At 38.0% G+C, this 23,914-nt stretch overlaps 1 protein-coding gene across 4 annotated transcripts in view; it reads left to right on the forward strand.

The window, feature by feature from the left end:
- Positions 1-23,504, forward strand: part of parp6 (poly(ADP-ribose) polymerase family member 6) — a 36,591-nt gene extending 13,087 nt beyond the window's left edge. Inside the window, exons 6-23 of one of the 4 annotated variants that reach the window (XM_012965846.3) lie at positions 906-996; positions 4,589-4,655; positions 5,071-5,220; positions 7,591-7,771; positions 8,882-8,935; positions 9,728-9,823; positions 11,305-11,397; positions 11,506-11,631; positions 12,694-12,759; positions 12,834-12,901; positions 13,987-14,035; positions 15,038-15,147; positions 15,860-15,932; positions 17,319-17,388; positions 20,444-20,523; positions 22,239-22,302; positions 22,570-22,654; positions 22,974-23,504. In XM_012965846.3, coding sequence (XP_012821300.1) covers positions 906-996; positions 4,589-4,655; positions 5,071-5,220; positions 7,591-7,771; positions 8,882-8,935; positions 9,728-9,823; positions 11,305-11,397; positions 11,506-11,631; positions 12,694-12,759; positions 12,834-12,901; positions 13,987-14,035; positions 15,038-15,147; positions 15,860-15,932; positions 17,319-17,388; positions 20,444-20,523; positions 22,239-22,302; positions 22,570-22,654; positions 22,974-23,076 — 1,626 coding nt within the window. In that variant the 3' untranslated portion in view covers positions 23,077-23,504. 4 annotated transcript variants of the gene reach the window in all.
- The last annotated feature ends 410 nt before the right edge of the window (positions 23,505-23,914 follow it).

Below are 23,914 nucleotides of genomic sequence, written 5' to 3' on the forward strand. Positions count from 1 at the left end.
TTTTCTAACTCTATTCTCTCTTTCCGTCTGCATTTCCTGCTATCTGCTTACTTTTGTTCCATTTTATTTTTCTTTGCTTTCCCTTTACCCGTCTTCAACATCTTTTCACTGTTTACTTTCTTTGTTTGCTTTAGATTATGTGTTATCCATTTATGACCTAGTTGGCTAAATATGAAATATGTCTTGGTCAATATTATATTAAAATGATAATTTAAGGATCTCTGTTTAATTGTTGAAAGGTTTGGGAGTTAAAAAAAAACCCTGGAGTACAGCAATTCACAAACTACATTGCTCAGCATTATGGAAATTATGGCATGTTTAACCTTGTCTCATACTAGACATCAAAAGCCTTTTGATCATTAAATGAATATCAGTGCAATGGGCATCAAGTGCAGAATAAATAGGTTGCAGCACAAAGAAGTAAAGACTTTGATTGACTGACTAATTGATTATTGATTTTTTTTATTTCTCACTAGCCTCTCTTGTTGTCATTTTTCATTGTAATGCCCTTTGACAAAATGCCCTTAGACAAATGCCACAAAACCTACCACCAAGGCACATAAATTGACCCTATTCTAGGCCACTCCTCCCACAGAGATGTAACATGCCTGAAATCCTGTAGGGCACCAGTGTTGTTGACTGGAACAGCCATTAACTGTTTTAACATCTTAACTGTCAAATTAAAAAACCTAAACATTGGAGAAGTACTGGCTCCAAGCCGCCACCCCTTCCACCTTTCCACCCTTATTTTCATTCTTTCTGCTCATTGTACTTGTCCCATATATTTTTTATTTTTTGTTATTCCACTGCTCTTTCTCCAGTTTCTATAGTTCTTTATCTCTTTTACCTCTTTTTATACACTTTTTTATACACCATTAATCCTGCACATGTGTATTCTTTTTCAGGAAGAGGTAGCTACAGCCTGGAAAGTAATTCGAACAGAGCCAATTGTACTACGCCTGCGCTTCTCTCTTTCACAGTACTTGGACGGTCCTGGTGAGTGGCCTTTTCCCCTCCCAGTCTAATTATATAACTTATCAATAATAATTATTCCGTTCTTGATTCTTGCATGCTTTCTTCAACAATCGATACATAACAAAGGCAAAAAGTAACTACAAATGTTTTAAAATCTGTTGCTGGAGGGAGGTTTGAATATATGACTCCTGTATTGCATATTGCTATTTTATAGCACACTTTAGGGTAAAATAGTGGAGAAATTAGCTGAATGGCTATTAACAATAGTGAGCTTTGTGACTGAGGTCCTCTGACCTTCACAGATTCTTTACTGATGGCAGAATAGAGATGGAGAGCACATCTCCTGCAGTACAGGTATGGGAACGCTTATCCGGAAACCCGTTATCCAGAAATTTCCAAATTATGGAAAGGCCATCTCCCATAGACTCCATTCTAAGCAAATAATTCTAATTTTTAAAAATGATTTCCTTTTTCTCTGTAATAATCGCCAGCTAAGGCTTGGGCTGGTATGTACAGTAACTTTCCACCACCTGGACCACTTAAAAGCATATCATTCCTCCTGTTCCTAACTAAAGCATATATCCAGGACATGGAAAAAGTATGGATATCTTGTCTGTGGAATAACAAATCACCTGCATGTTTCTATCACTTTGCCTTACTCCCCATTTTTTGTAAATGAGTCCTTGTGTGTTATTTGGCAGTGTTGTTACTTGTTTACAACAGACCTGTTATGACAAGAGAACAGGGAGAGGCTGGGAGTCTCCTCATGAACCCCAGTGTCTCCAGTCTTCAGTAGCCTTGTAGGGGTAAAAGGTGACGTGATATACCTATAGAACCGTAACCAGAAACACTTTTATAATGTAACAAATATTCTTCCCTTACCAAGTTACATACACATTGTTGTGTATAACTACAATAGTGCAATATAAGATCCTCCTATCCATTACCGCACAGCTGTAGCCCAAGTGCTAGCTATAAAAAATTAAGTGTTGATAGAGTTTCATGCTAAAGAAACAATGATATTTAATTCAGCAAGCCGCCTACACGCAAATTTTGGTAAAACAAGTGCATAGCTTAAAATCCCTCTGAAACACATTGTCCCATATAATATATACATAGTGTTCTATACATAGGCCATCTATAGCATTAGAAATGCTTCCCCCACTGGGAAGTAGTTCCAGGTGGAGATGGCCACGTTAGGGCACATGCATAAGCAAAAGAAACAAATGCCTACATTTGCTGATTATGTGAATGTGTGTGACATACAACTGGAGGAAACATCAAACGATTCTGCGTCTCATGCATGCAGTGTTAGCAGGCTATGTTAGCCTTGTACCTCCACTGGTAGAAATATTTTTTTATACAGACTTTTAAAGAGATTCTGCCATGATTTTTATGGTATAGTTTTTATTACTATATTACACTGTTCACGTAATAATAATTGATTCTCCCAATAAAAATGTTATTGATTGCTGTAGGGGCATAGGTGGAGGATGAAGATTTAGGAGGACTTAGCCTTTCCAAAAATACATCAACTACCTTATATAAGTATAAAGTTATAAGACCTCCAATAAAAAGCCTTCTATTAGTAGTCTCCCAAGTCAATTATTTCACCATCTATCCCTGCATTGTGGGTCCACCAAATGTTCTTTTTTAAGCAGTAATGTTTGGGATCTTCCATGTCTGGGCAGGCAAGGCAATAACTGGTGAGGGGGATTGACATTAAGTCGTAATTGGTCCCAAGATTTCTAATGGCGACCTTGCCATAAAGTTGATATTTTATGAATGACAGGAATAGTGTCTTATTACATTGTAACAACTGTGCACAGTGGCATATCAAGTAGTTGCGGGGCCCCCCTGCAAAAAATACTTTGGAGGGGCCTGGCACAATCCACAACCCGCCCCCCCCTGCCCTCTTATGTGTGTGTGCCTGCCTGCTGGCTGTGGCAGATGTGCTAGTTTTCCAATATTAAAGTGGCTGGGGAGGGAAATTGTTGTGCAGCAGGGTCTGCTTTCTCTACTGTTACATGCCTGTCTGTAAGGCAGGGTTCTCCTTTCTTTTATCACTTAGCACTTCATTTTAATAGTAAATATATTTTTGTATTTGTTTATGTTCTGTTATTATACTGATTTCTATCTGTTCTATTATTGTATTGGTTTAAAGTACAGTGCTGGGTCCACAAGTAATGATATATAAATAGAAATATACATACTAATCTACAACCTCCCTTTCTACAAGATGCCATCATTATGGGCTCACTGTGATTTAATGAAGTAAGGCATGTTAAAGTATTGGAGTCATCCAATAATGCTGGAGGGCATTTTGGTCTCCTTTGAAAGTGTTAGTGACATTATTTATATAATTAAAGGAATACTGTCATGAAAAAACATGTTTTTTTTCAAAACACATCATTTAATAGAACTTCTCCAGCAGAATCCTGCATTGAAATCCATTTTTCAAGAACATAAACAGATTATTTTATATTTCATTTTGAAATTTCACAAGGTGCTAGCCATATTCTTCATTTCCCAGGGTGCCACAGCCATGTGACTTGTCCTCTGATAAACTTCAGTCACACTTTACTGCTGAGCTGCAAGTTTGATTGATGTCACCCCCTCCCAGTAGTCGATCAGCAAAACAATGGGAAGGGAGCAAGATAGCAGCTCCCTGACACCTGTATTGCTAAAAGTGGAAGATAAAAAAATAGCACTCAATAGTAAGAAATCCAAGTCTGGCTTGGGACTCCTCCAGTTACATGGGAGTATGAGAAACAATAGGTTATCTGAAAGCAGTTCTAATGTGTAGTGCTGAAAGCTCAGACTCAGACACAATGCACAGAGATGGCTGCCTACACACCAATATTATAACTAAAAAATACATTTGTTGGTTCAAGAATAACATTTTAAATGGTAGAGTGAATTATTTGCCATGTAAACAGTGTCATTTAGAAAAAAATGCACCATAAAAATCATGTCAGGATCCCTTCAACAGGAATGTGCCAGTGTCACTTTTTACATACATATAAACAGATATCATTAAGAAAAGAACATGATTAAAAATAAGTGAGATGGAAAATTAGTGTGGCCTGAGGCAGACATAGAACAAAGGTAAACAAAAAAAAATGCATAAATGCACATATCATTTAGCAAGTGAATAATAAATGCAATAAAGGGTGGAGGAGGGCAGTGAAATCTAGGAAGTGCTGAATAGAAAGTAATTGACTGACCCACCTCTATGCTTCAGGCATAGAGACAGGGCAGACTATTAATTATTGACAGCGAAGATTTTTAAATGCCTTTATAACAGGTATGGATGGTTTAATAAAAAAAAAGAATTTGTGTTTCATGTTTAATTTAAAAAGAACTTTTATTATACAGCTTTTTATGTGTGGGTGACAGGTGTGCTTTTAAAAAAAGTCTTTTTCTCTGTTTATCCAAGTGTGCATGATAGTTGGAGATAAATGAAAACAGTTGTATAAGTGACTGAGTGTATTGTTTTAAAATAAGAGCCTCATATGTGGCAATTCATATTGTAATATATATTATGGTTTTATTTTTGTATTTTATTGATTTATTGTCATTTGTGCTTCTCATATTGGTTTTCTCTCTACAGAACCTACAATTGATGTATTTCAGCCATCAAACAGGGATGATTTTGGACTTGGAATTCAGTTAAAGAAGTGAGTTTGAAGTGGGTTGCAGCCAACAAAGCAGAGGAGTGAGGTTAGATAGAAAATTGAAGTGTAAAGTTAACTAGATAGAACTGTATAACGGCTCAGAATTTCAATCCAATGTCTTAATGTCTTCTTCTCTTCCATTCTGGTCCCTATTAAAATTATAACCAGCAACCACCTGTAAATAATCACTTTTCTCAATCTGTTTCACCGTATCCCATCTATCAGCTCCTCTCACCTTCAAATTTCTTTGCTTCCCTTTGTTCCTTTTTAGTTCCTTGTCGTATCAGTATTCTGCATCAGTCTCCCTCATTTTTTTATTCCCATCATTCTCTTGAAACCTTTTTTTAATACCAATATCTTTGTCTTGTGTTTATAATATTTCAACCTCCTTGCTTTCTTGACCCATTTTTTCCTACAGGATTTTGTCCCTATTTTCCTCCCATCAGTGGCGGTATCTGAGCAATGAAGTTCTTCGCTCACAGCAAGAAAGGCGTCTTCGATGGCTCAGAGTCAGTGGAAGCATCAAAAGATTCCGAGCTGGGCTGAGCATCTTCTCACCGGTGCCCAAGTGAGGGTCTCATCTGTCACAGAACACTCTCTCCTGCCATCTCAGTGTGCATTCTCTTTCTAATCCATTACATTTTATGACATCACTCTTCTGGATCTCCATTTCCTTGTGAGCAGTTTGTTTCAGATGAAGTGTAACTATCATGCACTGCAGGATTTAGCTTTTACATTGAAGTACATACTGTACTGTCTGAAACTTATGCAGTTTTAGCATTTTCTGCTTGGGACATGTACAGGGCCTAAAGTACATCCATGTCCTGTTTCTGACATCTAAAAATTATTATTTTAGAATTTTCTAAACTTTAACATTGTTCTTTTAATCTGCAATCTAGTCAGATGGATAGATATGGAAAGGGATTTTTGAAATGGCAAACAGTATTAAATTAATATTGGCCATTTAACTATTCCATTTTATATTGCTTCTTACTATAAATTTGAAAAATATCCCTCTTTAAATGTTACTGTTAACAAAATATTTTGGTTACCTATGTAGGTCAAGAAACACTCCCTTGCTCCAGATTTTATCTAGCTCAGGATTGCAGAAAGTAATGCAATATGAGTATATTTAATGATTGAAGATAATGCAGCATAGAAACACCATAAAAAGCATTACTTACCTTAATGAGTTTGAAAAATGTTTAGGGCTCCCATATAGCATACACATATCCTTTTACATAACAGTAGGAAAAATGGTTACACTTCTGAACATAAATATGTTAAGCCCTACATTTTTGCTGATTCTCTTATGCCATATAAGGAGAAAAGGAGCTGCTACTTGTAACTGGCTAGCAGTTATTTTTTATTGTTCTCAAAGGTAGCATAATGACTTCCCTTCTAGATAACAACAATACCTGTTTGACATACACCTTATCAGCAGACTGGATAACTTGAAATAAGTACTTGTAGATAATAGAGGACATCTATAACCATGTTAGCTTTTCTTAAGCTGGCTTTACATGCACCGATATAATCATGTGATTTTAAGACCGTATGTGGGATCTGAATTATCATCCCGTTAATTTTCATACCATGGCAATCGGTCATTTAGTCGATTGGACAGGTTAGAAAATTTTGGTCAGATTACTATAAAATCTATTCATGTATTGTGTATCTGACCATAGCCTTGGGTGACCTGCAATACATTGCTGGGACATCACTTTTGTACGATTGTTGTCTGCCAATTGTTTTATGTTTAGAACATCATCCGATCTGTTATTTTAAGTACTTTATCCTACAATAAATTTGTTAGTTTTAGATCATTGCATTTAAAGAAATGATTGATATCCGAATGCTTATCTAAAGACTAAAGCTGGCCATACACGGGCAGATCCGCTCGCTTGGTGACGTCGCCAAGCAAGCGGATCTTCACCCGATATCCCCACCTACGGGTGGCGATATCGGGGAGGCATGTAGGCGAATTCGATCGTTTGGCCCTGGGGCCAAACGATCGAATTCTGCACGCGGCAATGGGGCAGTCGGTTCAGGGACCGCATCAACGAGCCGATGCGGTCCCCAATCCGACTGGATTTTCTAACCTGGCCGATCGATATCTGGCCAATTTCAGGCCAGATATCGGTCGGCCAGGCCCCTCGGTTCTGCCCCTACACGGGCCGATAAGATGCCGAATCGGTCCAAGGGACCGGTATCGGCAGCTATAATCGGCCCGTGTATGGGGACCTTAAAATCTGTACATGTATGGCCAGCTTTAGTTGTACTTTCCCTTGTAATATTAGCAGCACATGATCTATCTTATAGTTCTTCCTCTCAAAGGGTTCTACTGGTATCTGATAAGAGGATTAACATAATATAAAGGCTAAGCACCTTGAATCATCTAAATGCTTCACTGTTTGCTTGCATTTGGTTAAACACATTTCCAGACAGTAATACCATTAAATAACAATAAAATAAGCATAGGGAACTGTAAAGTTTTATTCTAGCTGGTCATCAAACAGAGGGGGAATGACAAACTTTACAGAAGTGAGAGCCTCTCTATGGTGTGTAAATATCAATGAGGTGGGCACAGGCAAAATAAGAGTGATTACAGGAGACTGAATTCCTATTTTAGCCATGAAACATGATTAGGCTGTTGCATAACTATTTCAGTAAATAGAGGAAGGCTTGTAATAACTTGCTTCCCAAAGCAGTGTTTAACAGACTTGTTTCTCAGAACACAAAATTAGATGAAATAAGTAGCATAAATACACCCAAATTAAAGTTATTAAAACATGTCATGTTTTGTAAGTCCATATTTTATTGTGTTATGCATCTCTTTTTCACAAATGTCTCTTTTCCTGTATTTCTATTCCCAGTTCATTCAATTCACTGCACAGTCTGTTTGTTGCCATTTGTATGTGTGTTTCTTGTTTTGTAGATCTCCTAGTTTTCCAGGAATTCAAGACTCTGTGATTCGAAGTGGTCTTACAGGGTCAGACCTTAGGAGTGGTCTTACTGGTTCAGATCTCCGTGGTCCTCGTCTTATGAACAGATCAGTATCATGCACTCTAAGAAACCCCAAGTCTGAGCTATATGGAAGTCACAACCCTACAACCCAGGTAAAATGTAAAACACAAGAATGTCAATATGTGAGACAGGCAAGGTAAAAATGTACAAAAGCTAGCAGTCATATGTCCAAGTAACATCGCAACAGTACAAATAGGTTGTATAACTGATTAAGATACAAAAGCGGCTATATACATGTTGAATTTTGAGGCTGCAAATTCACAATCTAACTTTTATGGCACATAAGAGAAAAACAGTAGCATATCTTCTTCTTCTTTGTCTGCCTGGGTATAGCAACTCACAGCAGTTTTCATCCCCATCGCTGGTGTAAAGTTTTCGGTATGTCCCTGTCCTGCAAACTAAATAATTGTGCTGCATCCCCTGCAACTATTTTTTTCTGACCTTAAAGAACATCCCCACAAAAATATGTAATCAGTGAACAGTCTCTTTAAACTGTTTTATTACCTGCCACTCTGGTTGTTCAAAGGCTATTAGTTAGGCTGCAGCATCCCCTTAATCACTTAGGATTCCTTCTCCTCCTCTAACCCACTCACCCCCCTCCCTTAGGAACTGACTTTGGCTCATGGCTTACTGGGCATGCTCAGTTATTCTCAACTCAAGTTACGAAACATACCCTCCAGTCTAGCAGCCAATGAAGAGATGGATAGAAACCTTTACTTTAGAAACCTTTGCTTTAGTTGTGCACTCTGCCGGAGAAACATGTTTTTTTCTCCTAACCTCCTGCCCTGAGCTCAGTTTAACCATTACAGGGCACAATCCAAGCAGGACCTTTTATCAAATTAAACTCTGCCTGTGTAAGGCTGCATTCTTCATTGCATGAAGATGCCGAGAACATGCGCTTTTTGCAGATGTAAATGTCTCTGATGATGGGTGAGAGGGAAAATGGCCGCCTGGTGAAAGCTGCTATGTGTTTTAGGGAAATGTGATGGTGCTGGCAAATGGAGGGGATATATGTAATACAAGTGGTGTGGTTTGGGTGGGGGAGATGTGCACAACTTATATACATGGTAGGAAAAGATAGGGTTTACATGTACTTTAAAAGTAAAACATTTTGCCTACCTCTCAGAGAGGTCAGAGAGGCTGGTTCAAATTTGTGTGCTGACATATATGTAAAATATTTATAGCTTTTGTCCTCCATACAGGTCAGCGGACACTGTAAAACAGTCCCCACTTTGGAGTATGGTTTTCTGGTGCAGGTAAGGTTTTGGGTCACTTCAGGCTAATTTTCAAGAATTCCTTTCTGGTAGTGGACTGACAGAAATAATTGTTGATTGGATGCTGTAGGGCAGTGATCCCCAACCAGTGGCTCAGGGGAAACATGTTGCCCCCCAACCCCTTGGATGTTGCTCTCAGTGCCCCTAAACCATGTAGTTATTTTTGAATTCCTGACTTGGGGGCAAGTTTTGGTTGAATAAAAACAAGAGTTACTACCAAATAAAGCCCCTTGTAAGCTGATAGTGTGCATAGAGGCCCCTAATAGCCAATCTTAGCCCTTATTTGGCATCTCCATGAACTTTTATGGTGCTTGTGTTGCTGCCCAAGTCTTTTTACATTTGACTGTGGCTCAAAAGTAAGAAAGGTTGGGGATCCCTGCTGTAGGGCCTTAAATCTCGAAGCTTACTTAAACAATACAGTATATGCTGGAAGATACTACCTATAGCTAGAAGCTATTTTTATGCCTACTTGTGTGCTCTGAAAAACTGTGAAGCAGATCTATTAAACTGTATTCAAGCTTGGTATTCTGGTATGAATGTCATGGGGTACCAAGCCTAAGGATGAACAAGCTTCAGTCATCCAGATATTGCTAATATATCCTATAGATCTTTAAAAATATCACTGGAAGGAGATAAATGCTGGAATACTGTCCAAGCTTTTAGATCATGTTGGTCTTATACATTGTAAATTCCCAGCCATTCAACTAACAGCCTCGTACACAATCCATTTGATTTTTTCCCAGATCTGTCTTTTACTATTTCTTCTTTCTGCAGATAATGAAATATGCAGAGCAGCGTCTCCCTACTCTAAATGAGTATTGTGTAGTATGTGATGAGCAGCATGTCTTCCAGAATGCATCCATGCTGAAGGTAAGTATATGCAGTTATACATACAGTTATATATATATATATATATATATATATATATATAAAGTCCACAGGTATAGCGGTGCACACTGGGAATCCTTTAAAAATTAGCTTTTATTGAAATATATAAAACTTAATACATGGAGAAATAGGTCAATGTTTCGGCCCCCATCTTGGGCCTTTGTCAAGACCTTGTGGTTTGTATATATATATATATATACACAAATGGTTATTTACATGAATGAGATCAGCTCTTGTGAGCCGAATCACCCTTCTGTCCTGTATGCCCCGATAATATTCAGTCATAGCTTTATATCGATAATCTAACCACTAGCCAATCAGAGCATTAGACTTTTCAAGATTAAAAATTTTACAGGGCTAGTTAATCAGCAATATCGCTATGTATGAAGCAGTTCTAGGTCATGTGTATAAAGTGTTAAAGGTTTGCAAATACATGGCATTAAGCAGCAGTTTATACATCTCAAGTAACATCATCAACTCTAATTTGTATGAAACAGAATTCTGTATGAGACTAGGGGGCTGATTTACTAACCCACGAATCCGACCCGAATTGGAAAAGTTCCGACTTGAAAATGAACATTTTGCGACTTTTTCGTATGTTTTGCGATTTTTTCGGATTCTTTACGAATTTTTCGTTACCAATACGATTTTTGCGTAAAAACCCGAGTTTTTCGTATCCATTACGAAAGTTGCGTAAAAAGTTGCGCATTTTTCGTAGCGTTAAAACTTACGCGAAAAGTTGCGCATTTTTCGCGTAAGTTTTAACGCTACGAAAAATGCGCAACTTTTCGCGTAAGTTTTAACGCTACGAAAAATGCGCAACTTTTTACGCAACTTTCGTAATGGATACGAAAAACTCGCGTTTTTACGCAAAAATCGTATTGGTAACGAAAAATTCGTAAAGAATCCGAAAAAATCGCAAAACATACAAAAAAATCGCAAAATACCGATCATTACGAAAAAAACGCAATCGGACTCATTTCGACCCGTTCGTGGGTAAGTAAATCAGCCCCTAGGAGTAATTTAGTAATATGGACAAAGTTTGTTTCTGTTTGGTAACCATGTTTACTTCATTATTGCACCATTGAACCATTACTGCACTAGAACACTAAAAGGTGATTGGTTGCTATGCATTGTGAAGGATGAGAAACATTTGGTTATGTTACTATACACCATGGTGAATTCCACCCATATTTCTGGATATTTATTGCCTATTAGGTTGCATATTAGATGTTTATGAATCCAGTGTTACTGTATAATATTTGGCTTGTAATATAAGCTGGCTCACATATTTGTATACCATGCTCATGCCTGATTTCTTTCTTCTCTATACTATGCCTTTTTAAAATCCTGTTATCTTTTTCCTCCTCCACTTGCATTCTCAGTGCCATTTCTGTCTGCTGTTTCTGCTTACCCTCCTCTTTTTATATGTCGTAATGTTCCTTATTTCCTTTGTCCCTCAGCCAGCAGTGTGTACCCGGGAGCTCTGTGTCTTCTCGTTCTACACTCTGGGAGTGATGTCTGGGGCGGCTGAAGAAGTTGCAACAGGAGCAGAGGTAGAAAGTTTATTTTGAGGCCCCCCTTTATATATGATTTTAAATGTTCACTGCAGTGTTATGCATTATAAGCATAAACAAACAAATGGTGTTTCTTCTATACTTTAGGTAGTTGGCTTGTTGGTTGCAATGTGTCGAGCTGCACTTGAGTCACCAAGAAAAAGTATTATATTTGAGCCCTATCCATCTGTGGTGGATCCTAATGACCCTAAAACGCTAGCTTTCAACCCTAAGGTAACTATGCATGTCTTCCTTATACAGTAAAATGTTAATCAAATGTTTATACTGTTCCACAGGGCTTAACGGTGTTACAAGAATACAGTACAGAAATAATAATTACATGCTGTATAAGACATCATTAATATGTCTTAACATATTACATTAAGAGATCACTATTTCAAAGATCTTACAGTTTAACCATTTTAAACTTCATGCTGTTCATGGCAGCACTGCTGAGATGTTTTGAAAGTATGGAGGCCAAATTGTGCTAGTTAATAGCAGGATCTCAGGTGTGATAGGGTACCACTGGCACATGATATGTTCAAAATGGCATCCATTAGCAGAGTTAAATGTATGTAAGCAGCATCGGACTGGGTATTCTTCAACCCAACAACAGGCACTTACAGGTTTCACAGGTGTAGTAAACCAACAATAAAACTTTATATATATGAGTGGTGAAACGTTTTCAAGAAAAACTCAGAAAAGTCCAGTTGTTTTAGACTTAATTCTACTAGATACTTTATATATATGAGGTTCCAGGATAAGCTGATTGGAACTGACCTATGGTAAGGACCAATGGAAGATCCTCTGGTTGGTCAATCCGACCTTGTGTTAAAGAGAACAGCAAAACAACCAAGCTTGAAGTGTAACTAGAATTAAAATGTAATAATGCAGAATATAACATAAATGGATATATAATCATCCCCAAATTTCCCAGTTTGCATTGCAGGGGTGATCCATATATTATGTATACAGTAGCTGGCGTGATTTCCAGCAGCAAAATTGCCGCTTCATGGGGGGGTTACCCACAGGCTAAATGATTCTCACTTGAGAAACCAACTATCAGTTGGCTATTGGGTGCACAGGCAGGGTCTAAGTGCTTCACACTAAAGTGTATAGAGAGGCAGTTTTTAGTGTGCTAGGTTCATGATTATATAAGGAAATACATATCCTATCATTTAGTTCATTTGTATAGTTTGAAATCACATATTAGTTCATGTATAGAGAGTTCTGGCCATGATAATGACCACCTTTTAGCCACTGTTACATTTGACATTTGTCTTTCCTTCAATACAGAAAAAGAATTATGAGCGCCTACAGAAAGCACTAGACAGTGTTATGTCCATCCGAGAAATGACCCAGGTAAAATGAAACTGGAACTAGAAGCGGTAAAGCATAATGCACTTTAATAACAATCTGACTTTTTTTTTCTTTAGGGCTCCTATCTGGAAATCAAGAAGCAGATGGATAGACTTGACCCACTGGCCCATCCTCTGCTGCAATGGTACAATGTATTCTATATTATAGTGTACATCTACTACAGAGGCAATGGTGTAATCCAGTCTTTCTTTAATATGTTATGTGTTTAACAGAAAAAATCAGTCTCAAAATTCCACTATTAAATGTCTTCTGCTTACTAGTTGAATCTAAAGTACAGGAGGGCGATACCTTTTCCCTTCTATCAGTGATTTATTTCTTCTAAAGTCTAGTCTAAAGTCTCATTTATTTTATCTGTACTTGCTGCAATACTACAGTTCCATCTACTTATCATATGATTACCTCAACCTTTTTTTTTTTTTTGCACAGTCATCAGATAATTGAAATAGTAACTGTGCATGTACAATATTCCAGTAATGTTGATAAATCAAATGCAGGTATGTGTTTTAAATTTTGTGGAAAAGGTGGGAGCTCAGAGGGTTTCTATTCAGAGAAGTTAGACATATTAAGGTAGGTTTGTTTTTCCCAGGAATACAGAATTTACAGTGGGACCAATACAAAACAATCACTCAGTGGGCAGAATGTGTACCTCCTGGGGGATTTCAACCAAGGGCTGGAGTTTACCTTCTATATTTGCTATGGTGGTGTAGATGTCCTACTTCTAATTGCATCAACTTGCAACAACAGATTGAAGCTAAAGATTATCTATAGTGATTTACTCTATAATATAGCAATAGTTTAAGTCAGGTAGCATTAACAAATGTAAACATTTGGAATAAATACAAGGTATGGTTTCATGTAAATGACAAAACACATTATACTCATTGACAAAATATTTTGTAATAGAAAATGGTCCACTCTATCAAAGGAATTTGAGAGCCCTGGCTGATTATATTGCTACCCTGTGTGGCCAGATAAGGAATTGAAACACTGAAAGTAAGTGGCCTAGTTTCTTGGTTTGTACTTGCTGAGTTTCAGTGTGGGACCTTGACATACCACTTTAGTAAATTAACCCTACAGGCAGGTTGCTGTATTGGTTCTTTCTAGTAACACAACTTACACTAGCTTTCTTCTAATAGTTCATTTCTTGTAGCCAGAATATTTTTATTGTGCACATCATCGTCCTAACTTTTCTTTTACCGTTCAATATAGGATAATTTCCAGTAACAGATCCCACATTGTTAAGCTACCCCTCAGTAGGGTAAGTATTTGAATTCTCTTGGTTGGTGATGATTAAGACCTATTAAATAACAGGTTTATAAACTGATTAACTGAAAATGAGAATATGCAGCAAAGGCAGTTGTCTAATTGGATACATATAAAACAGCATAAATCAACGAACACAAGAACATCATTCATAAGAACTTAATATACATTGATATATATTTTGTTGTCTCTTGGTGATGTCTCAGAGTAAAAAATAAGAGTTATATATTTCACTGACGCATTAATGTCCATGGGCACAGTATCTAACCTAAACCAGAGAAAAAGATCATGTTAACCAAACTAATAGTTCAAAGATCAACTCAGTCTTCTAATATCTATATCCAGATAACACACATAAATTAATTCCTCAGAACTTGATGGAGTCTAATATATAAATCTATCCATAGTACGTCCCCCAAATGATGAAATGTACGTTTATTATAGAATTACAGCACGTAAAAGTTAGCGTTAGGTAGCTTTTAAAAGGATTTAAGAGCATGTTGTATATACAAAGCTGTTAAAAGTCTATACTGAGAAATAGACACAGCTGTTATAAGATATTAGAAATACTGTATAATAGGATTTCCATTACCTATAAGGTCTGTGAATGAGTATTAGAGAAAGGGTTGTTCTAAGCAGAAATATGTGCTACTTGTATAATTATGCAGTGTATTTCTACTGGATGTGCTACATAAATGTTTCCTTTCTCTCCCATTTCTCTTTTTTTTCCCTCTGAAAATCCTTTCCCTTATTACACCAAATTCGTATATCACTCACCACACACACAATCTGATCTTTACTCTTATACTCGTGTTTCTATAACACTGGCTTCTTTAATTTTTGCTCTGCACTTTCTCTATTTGTACCACTGCCACATTTTTTTTACATTCTCTTAAATACCACTTTTTTTTCATTTACCCTCTTTCTCCCCACCTACCCTCTCCTCCGTTTACCTCTCCCTTGTACCCCCTCTCTCTTATACCTCCGCTGGTAGCAGCTGAAGTTCATGCACACGTCCCACCAGTTTTTGCTGCTCAGTAGCCCCCCTGCCAAGGAGGCCCGATTTCGAACTGCCAAGAAACTCTACGGAAGCACATTCGCCTTTCAGTGAGAGGGAGGAAACTGGTTGGGGGGGGGGTGGCAGGGCACAAAACATTAGATGAAATGGATTTGGGTTGCAAATGATGATTTTATGCAATGAAAGGAGTTTTGTAAAGTATAAGAGCAATAATCCACAGAAAGCAGAGCAGAATGCAATATACAGAATGTATGGAATAAAAATGCCAGTAAATGTGAATTATAATATTAGTGAGTTTTTTGCCATGGGCACTTGGCAAATGTTCCAGGTATATGCTACAGATGCATGACAATATTCTAAAGAAGAAGGATGTTCACTTAAAACTGCACTTGTAGGATATAGTGCTGTATCTAACCTTGCTAATTGATGTGAATGATTTATAGTGTGCTTTAGATTTCTGACCCACAAAACCAAAGCAAGGTTTGAAAGTGATGTAAGATTTACAAATTTTATGGTTTTGTAATTTCCTATTTTATGTTTTTATTTCCCCCTGCAAGTTGTATCCATCATATAATATATGCCAAACCCTACAAAGACCAGTTAAAATATACTTGTAATGCAGTAGTCTTGGGCACACTGGAAGTTATTTTAGATCAAGTTCCCATTAAGGTGTTGGGTGGAAGTGAAGGGACAGTGTTTATAATGGCATATGATTGAAGAAGTGATGTAAAGAGGCAAGTTATACATCATAATATCTCAGACCTTTTAACTTATCAAGAAGATAATTCTTTATCTTTCCAGCGGCTCTCATATTGAGAACTGGCACTCCATCCTTCGGAATGGTTTGGTGAATGCATCCTACACCAAACTGCAGGTAAATCATTTAGCTGAATTCTAAATGATTGTATATATTTCTGCATTAAAATATTGTTGCATAGCGATCTAAAAAGTGTGTGTGTGTGTCAGTCTGAGTGACCCTCAAAGTATCAATATCACTGGTCATATTAATCAGAGAGTGAAACAAATCTTGCCACAGTCTATCAGAGAGAAATTTTACAACTCTTCCTTAATATCTATAGAATTTTTAGGGGCACATTTATCAATAGGAGAAAGTAAGTTCACCCTTTAATAAATATGCTTTTAAAACACCATAGAAATGTATAGAGAGGGGTAGATTGTGGCAAGCCCTGTTTCACTCTTTGGTAAAAAATGCCCCTTGATGTTGTTTGTTGGCTTACAGGTCTTTGTGCAAATTTCTTATAGATGTTATAGAGAGAAAGGAAAGACTGCAGACCCAGTTGCTTCTAGATACTAGAACTATAAGTACTTGGTGGGGATCCATATTGTTACTGAGTTTTAGCATGTCTGCAAAATAGGTTCTCTGTGTGAAGGTTCTGTGGATGGAGTAAAGGCTAAAAATATTTTTCTGCTTGATTCAGTAATTTGTATTTATGTCAGTATCTAGTAGAATTAAGTCTAAAACATCTAGACCACTCAGATGAACCGAAGAAGGCACTCGGATGAGTGGTGAAATGTTTTCAAGAAAATTCAGAAAGTTTAATTTTAAGCTTAATTCTACTAGATTCTGTATATCATGAACTGGATGAATGAGAATCTTCATAGACACGTAGTTATGTCACTGACCTATAAATTAGTAGTGGTTTATACATCACTGAATTTACTGCGCTTCTGTCTATCCAAGTTCAACATGAATTGTCATTTTGCAGCATGGCAGAAAGGATCAGGACATATCCATTGTTAGACCATTAAATTGACAAAGTTTCAGAGTTTGCAGTAAGCTAGACAATGTAAAGTAAGTATAGCCACCTGCCCAGTTGCTTACTTTACATTGTCTAGCTTACTGCAAACTCTGAAACTTTGTCAATTTAATGTCTAACAATCACAAAAAGAATAAATTCATTTATTTGTTCAGTTTTAGTGGAAATGGTTTCTACTGTACAGTAATTTTGTTTGCATTTGATCTGTTGTATACGCCACATCCACTCTGTCTGTGAGCACTGGTTTTCAATTGAGCTTTCAGTATATTACAAAACAACAGAACTTATTAGTTGAGTGGGTAAAGAAGTCATGCACCAATTAGTTTGTCTATGTAGCAACCACTATTACTGTGTGTAGTGTAATATTTGTTGTCTGTTTTGTAAGGAGCACTTATAGAGTGTTTATGTGCAGGACAGACCATAAATATTCAATATGGAGCATTGAAATTGTACTACCTGCATGAATTTCTCTGTCTCTTCAGCTGCATGGAGCTGCATATGGAAAGGGTATCTACCTGAGCCCCATCTCCAGTATATCTTTTGGATACTCAGGTTAGTGTATATAGCTTTCATTTATCTCCCATATTCTTTTATTCAAACACATCTAAATACATTATGTAGATTTATATGAATTTACATATTCACACACACATATATACATATCTACACACACAAGCTTGCAGATACAGTCATGTTTCCAATGGTTGCTTGGTGTCAGTTTATTTCATCATTTATGCTAAGTGTTTACGTTGTTACTAAAGAACAGATTAGGGAAGCTTTTACTGGAAGTGCAGTTTATCTTTCCAATTTAACATTGGCTTATTATGGTTTAGTAGTACTTTCTATGTGTAGAAAGTAGGATGACACTGTTAAACTACATAAGTTCTCATGGTAACTAGCCACATGCTTTAAGTCATTATCAGATTCATTTAGAGGTTTGGCAGGTTTGTTAATATTTTTGTTTATAAGTGCAATGACAGACAAGTAGTAGGTTTGACACCCGGGGAAATCTGCGCTACTCATGGGAAACAAATCTCTTTCTGTAGCATGGAGATTGTTGCAAATAAAACACTTTACTGTCATGATCTGGTGTAATTGTGGAAAAATGCAGAAGGCATTTTCCCACAATAATGCTGTATCGCGGCATGCAAAGTTTTTACATGTGGCAATCCCATTGTTAGTTAAGGAAAAGGTATCAGCAGAAGATTTTTCATCCAAGTGGCTGAAAGTGTTATTGTGAGTGGTGGTCTGGTCATGACTGAGGTGTAATTTCATTGTAGGTGTATAAAATATACTTTTCTAAGATATTGATTTTGATATCGTTTGGGGGCATCCTTATGGCTGGAATCCTCTATAACAGTGCTGTCCAACTTCTGTGGTGCCGAGGGCCGGAATTTCTCTAGTATACATAGTGGAGGGCCGCTAATGAAAGCCGGTTTTGACTACTCCCCCTTTAAACCACACCCATGTTATCACAAGAGCTTTTAAGACCATGCCCACATTAATGGTGGTAGCGCAGCAAAAACCCAAATGGCTGGTAGCATAGGGCAGGAAGAGTATGGCACACACAGGCAGTACTCTGCCTGCCCTATGCTGCCTGTGTGTGCCATACTCTGCCTGCCCTACCCTGCCTGTGTGTGCCATAATCTACCTGCCCTATGCTGCCTGTGTGTGCCATACTCTGCCTGACCTATGCTGCCTGTGTGTGCCATACTCTGCCTGCCCTACCCTGCCTGTGTGTGCCATACTCTGCCTGCCCTATGCTGCCTATGTGCCATACTCTGCCTGCCCTACCTGTGTGTGCCATAATCTACCTGCCCTATGCTGCCTGTGTGTGCCATACTCTGCCTGCCCTACCCTGCCTGTGTGTGCCATAATCTACCTGCCCTATGCTGCCTGTGTGGGCCATACTCTGCCTGTCCTACCCTGCCTGTGTGTGCCATACACACAGCCAGTATAGGACAGGTAATACATACAGTGACACAATGCTGGCACTGCTCCTACAGTCTGAGGTGTGAACAGGTAAACAATATGGGTGATTTGAGCCTGAGGTGTGAACACTGCAGGGGGTGAACAATGCAGAAAATAAAAGGTGTGAACAGTACAGGGGATTAAATGTTTAAACAATACAGGGGGATTACAGCCTGAATCTGAGGTGTGAGCAATGCAGGGGGCCAGTTAATCTCAATACTGATACCATTTGAAGCTTACACAAAGGTAAACCATCAATGCAGCCAGACAGGTGGGGGGCCACACAGAGAGGGGGGGGGGGGGCAGGCAGCCAGTTGGACAGCACTGCTCTGTAAGATAAAAAATGTCCTAGTAGCAAAGTCCTGGTATATCATATATACCTTATTGGAATATCTTTTGTTTATTGAGTCAGTGACCACTTTCTGTTTGACTTTAATATAGTGATTGGCAAGCATCAGTTCTTCCTTTGTGGTCTCTATCTTCTGACCCAAATGGATGTGTGCTGGGTAGCCTGGTGTCAACAAGGCCCAGAAAATAGTTCTGTCTGACAATCCTTTTAGAGAAGGTGGGGAGTTAGGTAGATATTGGATAAGCTTTGTCACAGTATGTTCTAGGAGTGGCTTGATAGCTAAATGTCCCTTAGGCAATATTGGCCTGAAGTGAAGGGACCACAGTACTGAAAGGGAATCAGGCTTAAGGTGGCCATACACGGGCAGATTTAAGCTGCCGATTCCAGTCCTTCAGACCAATTTGGCAGCTTATCTGTCTGTGTATGGGGCCCCTGATGGGCTTCTCTGACCAATATCTGGCTGAAAATTGGTCAGGTCATTGACCAGGTGTTGATCAGGCAGGTTTGATTTTTCCATTGTATCAGGGACTGCATCGACAGCTTGACACCTGTAATTCAATCATTTGGCCATAGGGCCATCTCCACAGTGGTGCGAGGGTTAAGGTTTGCCTTAAATATATCTTATGTCTACCTTGAAATATCTGTGAGTATAACCCTTGTTACCTGTTTAGGAACCACAGACATCCTTTCTACCTCATTTGAAGTAGCTGTAAGATGTTGTTGCACAACACCCTCTCCCTTGATCCTCTACTTAATGAGGCCCAAGCTGAGAAAAGGGGTCCAGTGTAAACAATGTTCTACCTTAGCTAGCTACCTAAGCTAGATATTGTGTTCTGGGTTACATTTATTATAGCCATAAGTTTTCTACTTAGGTCTCACATTTGAAATTATACAATTCAACTGAACATTCTAATTATATTTATAAAATTTGGACAACCTGTCCGACATCTGTACTCTAAAACCAAAAGGAATTGATATGAAGTTGGTCCTCTGTCTTCAGTGTTACTTCCATTAACAGGGATGTGGGGCATCAGGCCCGCCTCATAGATAATGTTCCCCCCTTATATCCTAGGTGTCAAATTTGAGGTCAGCGTTCTGTGCAGGCCGTTGAAGTTCTTTCCTATTTCAGCAAACCCATTCTGTTCAGAGCTTACTTTGTGTACCAGAGACATTACCATTTGGTAATGGCTCAGGAAAGGGCCCTTCTCAAATTTTTGCCACAAAATAGACATACAAATTACTTTTTATTTGTGTGACCTAACTGCTCTCTAATGTGTCTGCCCCTAGGAATGGGAAAGGGGCAACACCGGATGCCATCCAAGGATGAGTTGGTACAGAGATACAACCGAATGAATACCATCCCACAGGTATCAGTGAAGGGTAGACTGGGTATACTTCATAACCCAAAGAGGCTTATTTATCAAAAATTTGTCTAATTTTTTTTTTTTTTTCTTGGTTTGAATAACCTTGAATTTAAAGAATACATATTTTTTACATCTGTTTTGCAACCTGCAAAGCTAATAAAATATTATCTAGGACAGAGCCCACTGACTTCTACATGACCTTGCGCGCTTTTTACATTCACGTGCTCGATAAATATGAACATTTGTGTTTTTTAAACATTATTTATATTCATGATTGAAAAATTTTGAATATTGATAAATAATTCCCTTATTTCTCCCTTCAGTTTGTTTCAATGATTCTTGTTTTTTTTATTGCTCACTGACCCTAATTTAGGGCCATACAATATTAATTTTTTCCAGAAAACTGGTTTAGAGAGAAGAAAAAAAGGGGAAAAGAAAACTAGCAGATGATTTTAATTTGTAACCAGCATTCTAACAAATGACACAGTCAAAGAGTATATCATGATAAATAAATATATATTATTGATAAAGGTGCCAGTGGGAATTAAAATGTTGGCATGCACAATAATAGCACAATAATTTTATCCAGCGCCAATTTATTTGGAAAATGCAGACACACATTCCACAAATATAAACTTATATTTCTGCAAAGCAGTGCAAACCTTTACCACCCAAAACTGCTTGCCTAGGTTTAAGGAAAATATTTGGTATAGCAAAGCACAGAACCCCACTCAAGATGTGTTTTCTTTCTGTTGTTATCTCTCCTCCTTTATAATTTTTTATTATAACACACATTTATAAAGTGCCAATATATTCCACAGCACTGCACAATAAACAAGTGTATGCATCTAACATACACATTACATACAAAAATATAACTGATCACAGATACAGAGGTAGAGTGGGCCCAATCTAAAAGAAGAGGGTATGAGGCACAAGGTGCCATTTCTGTTAAGGTAGCCATATATCATGAGTGGCTCTTTCTCCCGATATGCCCACCTAAGGTGGCGATATATGGCTAATCCAATCATTTGGCCCAAAGGCCAAAATAAAAATAGTTATCGCTAATCGCAGAAAGATACCTATCCTTTCATGTTGTGTGACCATTTATGAGCAGCTGAAAAATGCCAGTAAACAATTTACCCTGCCAACCATAGGGGCACATTTACTAACCCACGAACGGGTCGAAATGAGTCCGATTGCGTTTTTTTTTCGTAATGATCGGTATTTTGCGATTTTTTCGGCGTCTTTACGAATTTTTCGTTACCAATACGATTTTTGCGTAAAAACGCGAGTTTTTCGTAGCCGTTACGAAAGTTGCGTAAAATCGCCCAATTTTTCCGTAGCGTTAAAACTTACGCGAAAAGTTCCGCCTTTTTCGTAGCGTTAAAACTTAAAAGGTGCGAAGTTTCACGTAAGTTTTAACGCTACGAAAAAAGCGCAACTTTTTGCGCAAGTTTTAAAGCTACGAAAAATCGCCAGATTTTACGCAACTTTCGTAATGGCTACGAAAAACTCGCGTTTTTACGCAAAAATCGTATTGGTAACGAAAAATTCGTAAAGACGCCGAAAAAATCGCAAAAAATACAAAAAAGACGCAAAATGTTCGTTTTCAAGTCGGAACTTTTCCAATTCGGGTCGGATTCGTGGGTTAGTAAATCAGCCCCATAGAGTTTATTTATCAATCTCTAATAACCAGTATTTTTTTTTCTTAATAGACTCGATGTCTCCAATCTCGTTTCCTGCAGAGCAGGAATCTGAACTGCATTGCACTGTGTGAAGGTAATATGCCTTAATGACTTGATCTGTTTAAAATCACCACATACACAAATGTAATAGATTAACTGTTAGAATAGACATCACAATAGAACTATTGCATATGTACTCCCAATTTAAGTTTTTCTGTTTTTTTTTTTTTTTGTTTCCTGGTCCCCTGGAAAACAAAATTGGAGTTTGACTGTATTACTTTTAAAACACCTTCATTATGACAGCACTGTTTTACTGTCTCCAATATTATACAGCTAACATATCACTTACCTTTAATGCTAGTGATCACTTCAAAGGATTTGCAGAAGCATGGAAATATCTGGGTCTGTCCTGTGTCTGACCACGTCTGCACGAGATTCTTTTTTGTGTGAGTAACTTAAATGACTAAGTGCAGATATGGCCTCACTATTGCACCATGTTTATTGACTTTCATTGGCCCGACTCCTCCACATTTAATGAATCTTCTGCCTGCGCCTTTCTAGCTTTTATGGAAATACAACTCCTAGCACACCACATCAGCTTAAATGGTATAGTAGCTGCAGAGCCACAACCTAAAGATTAATGACTCACCTAAAGATTAGTTCCTGCATTGCTGAAATTTTTCCTTATGCTTTATTTATTGTTATTTTTTCATTACTACAACATTTTTCTATGCTACTGTTATAATACCTCCTCTTTGAAAATAGGTATGAAGATGGACAGGTGGGGGATGCCAACATTAACACTCAGGACCCCAAAATCCAGAAGGAGATCATGCGTGTCATAGGGACCCAAGTATACAGCGGTTGAGAGATGGAAACTTAAGGATCACATTTAGATTAGCGGGAAGACTTCTGCCCCCACTAGGATAAAGAGAATTGGGACAGTGGATCTGCTACACCCTTCCTGTGCAAAATAACAAGGGTGTTGTTTGTGGCACAAGAGGCCCAATCTCACATGGAATAAGGAGCTCTGCTATGGACACGTTCTCACGGCGTCAGTAAGATATTGTTTTATGTGGAACGGTGTAGTCCTGGAACATTTACATGAATTAAGTTGAATCTTTGTCTGTGCCTGCTCACTCCAAGCTCCATACATTCTCTTTGCCCTAAACATTTCTCATTGAAAATTCTTTGTTAACAAAAAAGGAAAGAAAAAGGAAAAAAAATAATAAATTTGATGATTTTATTTGAGTTGATGTGATACTTTTATTATTTTATTAAAGGGCCATTTACTTTATGATTTTCTTACTGATTTACTGACAAGATTATCTATGCTGACCTAGTTTTAGGCACTGTGTAGTGAATATGAGACAACCTAGAAAGGACAAATTCAATTTGCAATCATATTCATCTGACTATGCCCCCACAGATGTAAGACAATGACCCTCTTGGTCTCTAGGCAATATGTATTTCAGACAACTTACTCATGGGTTATCACCAGGGTCATGAAAAAGGGGTGGCAACATAGGCACTTACCTGGGGCACAACTGGGTGCAGGTGCACAGTTCCGATGCCCTGGCAGTACAGGGGTAAGTATCATTGCCATGGGCCAGTGCTACTTGGCCTGGCTCTAGTTATCACACAATAGAAGGACTATTGGAGATTACAATGAAGTTTGCCACCAGCCTGCCTGATAGACAGTAGCA

Source organism: Xenopus tropicalis, chromosome 3, assembly GCF_000004195.4.
Source record: "Xenopus tropicalis strain Nigerian chromosome 3, UCB_Xtro_10.0, whole genome shotgun sequence".
NCBI lineage: Eukaryota > Metazoa > Chordata > Amphibia > Anura > Pipidae > Xenopus > Xenopus tropicalis.